At 54.3% G+C, this 6,335-nt stretch overlaps 1 protein-coding gene across 1 annotated transcript; it reads right to left on the bottom strand.

Annotated features, from left to right (window-relative positions):
* Positions 1-1,419: 1,419 nt before the first annotated feature.
* LOC308053172 (G-protein coupled receptor 183-like) lies at positions 1,420-2,478 on the bottom strand (the record flags this gene model as incomplete). The annotated part of the gene is made up of 1 exon (XM_080363962.1): positions 1,420-2,478. The coding sequence occupies one exon, from the start codon at positions 2,476-2,478 to the stop codon at positions 1,420-1,422; it is 1,059 nt and encodes a 352-aa protein (XP_080220088.1).
* Positions 2,479-6,335: the final 3,857 nt, after the last annotated feature.

Below are 6,335 nucleotides of genomic sequence, written 5' to 3'. Positions count from 1 at the left end.
ATTTAAAAAATAAAGGGCTGCACATGACTATTATTAACTTTCTAGCCACAAAGAAATGTTATTACCTTAAAGAATGATTTGCATTAATCAAAAGCATCCATTAATGAAACGTCTTCAGGTTTACTTTTCAGCAAAACAAAGCTGCTTTTTTTCCCCTCTTTCTGCACGTGTCTCTGTCCCTGCCAACCTCAAACAGGAGACCAGCTGTCCCAGGACCTGTGAAATCCCACTTGTGGTTTGTGGGTTTTTTTAATTGTAGTCCAGCAACTTCAGAAAAAAGCCGAGGAGGTCCTTTCTCCCCACGCCTTTGTCCTTGTCACACAGGCTCGGATGTCCACGGGGACCGATGTCTCAAGGCTCCTCCTCCCGTTCTGGCAATAGTCACACATAACCTGCCCTTAGCAAGGGTCTCGGACTCCTCAGGGCGTCAGGTTCAAGCAGAGGTCGGTCAGGGTCACATAGGGCCACTCTCAGTCCTCATCCGCTTGTCTCCTTCGCTCCCTTCAGGTCACGGAGGGGTGGGAAGGTTTCCCCAGTGAGCACCCACGGGGCAGGTTTGCAGCCTTACAGCCGAGCTGGGAGCCAGGCCAGCCCCAGCATCCCCTTCCTGGCAGCGGGTCCTGGGGTGACCACAGCACGTGAGCTGCGAGGAAGGGCACCCTGAGGAAGGAGCAGCCGCCCAAGCGACAGACGAAGGCGGCAGCACTCCTGGAAGCTCTGCAGATTCACAGCCTCGCCCCTCTCCTTTGAAGAAGGGTTTTTCCGGCAGCTCCCATGCACATCGTACTTACTGCTCGCCCCGTGCAACGCTGTGGTGCAAGAGTGGGATGCTGGGTAGGGAGAGAGCAGAGCTGCTGTTTGTCCATGCGAGGAAGGAGCTGTCAGAGACTTTCAGCATGGAAATAACATCCTAGCCTTTTCCTGAAATGCCCTGAGTCTGTGTGCTCTATGCTGGCTGCCCTGAACCTTGTGGGGAAGCTGCCCCGGCGCTCCAGGGGCAGTGCAGGGGAAGGGAGCGGAGAGGCAGGGACAGCCGTGGTAGTTACCAGCACCCTCCAGCCCCACAAGGGATGCGGGGCAGGCACGGGAGGGCAGCATGGTGTGGTGCTGGGAAACCTCCAGCTGTGTTTGCCAGGCAGAAGGGTTGCACAAGCTGCCTCCACTGGGGTTGGGATGAAAGCGGGCATCTCTGTGCTCCAGGATGGTGAGTCCAGCAGTGCTGAGCACAGAGCCAGGTGTGTGGAGACAGGTGTGTCCCAGCAGGGCTGGCTTTGTGGGAGCCCCCAGCTCCAGGCGGGAGAGTGATGAAGCCTGTCAGGGGCTGGTCCTGCTCTCCTGCTCTGCTGCCCGGCTCCAGCTCCTGCCAGCAGGGATGGTCCATAAGCTGCAGGCCAGAGCAAAAGGGAGAGGGTTTCACCACTAGACAGAGACGGAGCCAGGTGGCTGGCTGTTGCTGTTGCTCTCGGAGTGGGTCTTGGCAGTGGAGGAGGTGCCCATCGAGCCGCTGTTCCTGAAGATGCGGAGCAGCCTCCGCTTGTAGCCCCGGAAGGCAAAGAAGTAGATGATGGGGTCGATGCAGCAGTTGAGGTTCATGAATGCCACAGTGACTTGCAGGGACATCTTGAAGGCTTGCTGTTCGCGGCAGGATGGGTGGTAGAGGATCTTCCTGACCATGAACTGGACGATGTTGAGGTGGTAGGGACTGAAACAGAGCAGGACGGCCAGCAGCACCACCAGGATGACGGTGAAGGCTCGGCGGTGGTGCCCATTCTTCACTGTCAGCGGGTTCTCCTTGGCCGTCTGGCAGAGCTTGAGGTTGATCCTCACATAGCACACCAAGATGATGCCCACAGGCAGGAAGAAGCCGAGCACGCAGGCCCCCAGGAGCAGGTAGGGCAGCTTGGGAATCTCCTCAAAGTTGAAATACTCCATGCAAGTCAGCTTGTCCCCCATCCTCCGAGTCATGGGCCGCAGAAGCAGCGGTGCCGTCTGCAGGAAAACCAAGGACCATATGAGGACACAGACACCCCTGGCACGGCTCATCTTGCGGATCCTGCCAGGGTGCCTGGTGCGCACCACGGCGACGTAGCGGTCCACGCTCACGCAGGTCATGAAGTAGATGCCCACATAGGTGTTCATGTAGAAGATGAAGGCTGTGGCCCGGCAGAACCAGTCCCCAAAGGGCCAGTCAAACTCCAGGATGTAGTAGGCAATCCTACCTGGCAGTGCCAGGGTGAAGAGGGCGTCAGAGAGGGCCAGGTTCACCAGGTAGAGGTCAGTGGAGTTGAGTTTCTTCTTCCTGCGCTGGAAGGTGATGCAGAGGGCCAGGATGTTCCCACAGGCACCAAACACCAGCAAGACAGTGTAGAAAAGGGAGAAGATGACTTTGGTGGAGAAGTGGTGGTTGTGCACGTTGCAGCTGCTCTGGTTGCCAGAGGTGAGGTTGGCGGGTGGGAAGACAGCCTCTGCAACAGCCATTTCCGTGGTGCCTCGCGATCTCTCACTGTCTCCCTTGGAAGAAGAACAGACATGAAACTTGCAGCTTATCAATACTCAGAGCAGCACCAGTAGGGCCCTTGTCATGAAGCCAAAAGCCTGTCCCCTGCTCCCTGCCACCCCCCTGGCAGCACACAGCTCGAGTCATTTGGAAAAATGCATCTCTTGTGATTTCGGTACAAACATCTCAACAAAGGCTGTGACTCATTGTTGTCTTCTTTTCACCAGCTCTTCTTATTTTTCGTCTTTTTTGCAAGATCAATCAATACCAGGAAGGACAAGTGGCTGGGAGGAGGAATCACCTGTCACACAAACAAGGTCCCAAACTCATCCGGTGGCAGCAATGTCATTTATTCATCACTGCAGGGGGACTGGGGAGCTTCATTGAGAAAATGCCCCGGGGTGGGGAGGTGGGCAGAGAGGTGACAAGGAGCACCTGTGCAACCCACGGGCTGGGACTAGAGCAGAAACAAAACTGAAGAAATACAGAGAGGAAAACTCCCAGCCTTCCCCCAAAATCCCACTCCCCTCTGAAGCGCTGAGCACCCCGGCACTAAACCCTCACGTCTCGGATGCCCTCCCGCCGCTCACCCCGCTTTGGGCCACAGCTCTGCGCCCCACGCCGGGCCGGGGACAGCGGGATCCCCCGCTTCCCCGGGGCTGCAGCAGCTCTCGGGTGTGCGTCCCGTCCCGCCCGCACCGTCCCGCTCCTCCCGTCCGGCCGGGGCTCCAGCTCGGGCGGCCGCTGCGCCCCCCAGCCCCGCCGCTCACCGCTCGCTGCCGCCGTCGGGGCCGCTTCCCGCCGCCGGGCTCCGCGCTGCGGGACAGGACGGGACGTCCCGGCCACCGGCGCTGCCTCCCGCCTGGTCGGCGGGGAGCTCCGAGCGGGTGAGATGCTCACACGCACACTGACACGCACGAAAGAGAAATCAGGGGCTCCTACCTGGGAGCGGCGGTGCCGCCTCCTCCTCCTCTTCTTCTTCCTCCTCCTCCTCCTCTCGCCCGATGCTGGGGGGGCGGCGGGCGCGGAGCCTCCCTGCCCCTCTCTCGGGCTTCTCGGCCGTGTGAGTGCCTCTCGGGATTCGCTCACGTTATAAAAGCACCGTGAGGTCTGGGGTTTTTTTTTTCTCTTAGGATTAGTAAAAATGCGTGGTGTTTTTTTTCTTTTTTTTCGATGTGTGAGAGGCACTTGGTGCAGTGGGGGTTAATCTCAGTAGTGGCTGTGCTGGAGAAGATAAATGACTGTACCTGCGCAACAATCGCTCCTGACATCTGAGCCAACTTTGGGTTTTACTCTGAAAATTTCTAAAAGGATGCAAAATGCAACTGAACGATTAAAACAGCCTTAGCTCTGGTTCACATGCGGTTTTGCCCCTGGGCACATATGTATGGCCATGGCAGCACTATCTGACCATGGCACCTTTTCTGATGAAGTCGGGATGAATCTCCCAGGAACTTAAGTGTGCCCGTGGCCAGCACAAGCCACACTTGTCCATGGCTTCCCAGGCTGTGTTGAAGCCCAAATTTGCACTTTGTATGCCCACGGAGAAACCATCAGGCACAGCTCCTTGAGGCAGAGTGGAATGAAACAATCTGCCCTGAGTGGAAAAAAAAAAAATCATTATTGGGATACTATATTGTGTGGTGAATGTAGGACAAAGCCCCTTGTCTCAGCTGGAGCTCTCAGGGCAGTGGAGGGCTCTGATTTACCCCACAGCCCCATGTGCAGGTGACTGGCAGGACCGTGGCATGACCAAGGTGCCACCACAAACACAGCAGCCATGACCGTGGCACGGTGCTGCCAGGGACGGGGTGAGGAGTGTGGGCAACCAGCATGTCTTGCAGCAAGGAGAGAGTACTTTCCCCCCCAGCACTTCCCAAAATGTTTGCAGAAGCATGAACTGCCCTGTGGCCAGCGGGATGGCCTTCCCCTCGTCAGCTATTTACTGGAGACCACTGGGGCTTTCAAATCCCAAGAGGATTTTATGCTCTTTTTAGTGGTTTTAGGGGTTTTTTTTGTTGGTAGTGGTGACCGTCTTGCTTGTTTTCTTTTTTTTTCCCCTCCAAAAAACTCCTGATAAACTAGGAAATTCCCATCATGGGACGTTCAGGGTGCTGCCAAAAAATACTGAGATCAAGAATTCTCCAGGTTAAGATTACAGTGAAGCTAAACTTAAATTTCTCTCCAAGCTAGTAAAGCTCAACCAATTCTTTAATTGCATAATTCTTTTAATGTTGTTACAATACAGTGGCATTAAACTCAGTACTAATCTGTGTACTCATGTACGATGAGTCACTTGTATAGAAATTACACACTGAGTGATATTGCCACGAATTACTACAAGTTGAAGGTATCTAGCAAGAATAATAGTGAAAATTTGCAAGGAACCATGTGTTAATGAAGGTACTTTTGTCACTTGGGGGTTTATATCGCATGAAGGGGAAGGTCTGCTAATGAGACAATGACTGCTGAGTAAATTATTAAAGATATCCCGTAGTAAGATGGGGGTTTTCTACATACACATTTGTCAAGAGTTAAGCTAATCAAACTTGCATGGGGCTCAAATGTTGTTGAACTGTTTCATCATGACAATGAAAACACCCAATGGATATAACATTGTGGTATCCCAACAGAAATCCTGAGCCCACAACAGGGAGTGGATCCAGGACTATCCTTTCATCTGTCTGATGGATTGCATGAAATACAGTGGTGGCTGGAATAAGTAGCAGTCACTCTGAAGTCAGGGGTCACTGTAGCACTGATGCTGGAAAAGCCAATGCCTTGCCCTCATTATGCTCCCTTGCATGAGAGTTTTATCTCCACAAATTACACCATCAAGGAAATAAGTCTCAGCTGAAGCCAAGCAAAATGCTATCACCTCCCAGCCGTGCTGCAATGCCTTGGGCTGGTCATCATCACCAGCAGTTGGCAATGACGGATGGGGCATTTTGCGATGCAAATTCAAGCCTGGGACTTTCTCTGTGCAGTCAAACATCCCCCGTACAATCCCCCCCATCCCTCATGCTCTGTGCTCACACAGGCACTAAAAATGGAGCTGCGGAGCCCAGAAAGGGAATTTCATGAGGATAGTTCAGCATTGTCAGACCCACCTCTAATACTAACCCTGGGGACAGGGGGCTTCTCGACGCAGCCCTTGGGAGCTGTAGGGCATCACTGTGCCAAAGGGGGGGCTGGATAAAGGGGAGTCTGGGGGCGCTCAGCCCCTGAGCGGACAATGAGTTCCTTCCCAGGGAGCAGGCAGAGTGGGTGCTGGGGAGCTGGAGGAGGGAGGTGACCCAAGTAGCGTCACCAGCCTCAGAAACAGGCAGAGGAGCCCCAAGTTCCAAGTGACAAGTGTGTCCAGGGACTTGGGAAGAAAGAGGAGGGAAAACAGTGTGCTTTGTCTGATTTTATTTTTCTTTTTACAATGCAGAAGAAAGGAAGTGGGTTCTTCTTTTCTGCAAAACATGCTCCTACCCTGCGTGCAGCAGGTGCTGTGCTACAGGAGTGCAACCCAGCTCCACCCGCTTGCATGGCCCCAGCGGCCCCACCAAGCCCAGCAGTGCTGCACCGCATCACATTGCAGACAACGGCCTCTTTCGGATGGGGGCGTGGGGCTGGGGAGACTCCCTTCCCAATCAGTGGGAACCTTATCCCTGCCTCTGCAATGCAGGGTTAGGCAAAAAGGGACAGTGTGGAGAAGCCCTGTCCACCCCAGTTTGCAGCCGTCTCATTTAAGAGCTATTGTCCTCTGCTGAACGCAGGGGTTGGATGAAAGATGGTGTGGGATTTGCATTGTGAGGTTCAAGTTCAAAGCTGGGTCCAGGTTTTCTTCTGC

Source organism: Nesoenas mayeri (assembly GCF_963082525.1).
Source record: "Nesoenas mayeri genome assembly, chromosome: 1".
Classification (NCBI taxonomy): Eukaryota; Metazoa; Chordata; class Aves; order Columbiformes; family Columbidae; genus Nesoenas; species Nesoenas mayeri.
The sequence above is the reverse complement of the archived record's forward strand: the minus strand, read 5'-3'. Positions and strand labels throughout refer to the sequence as shown.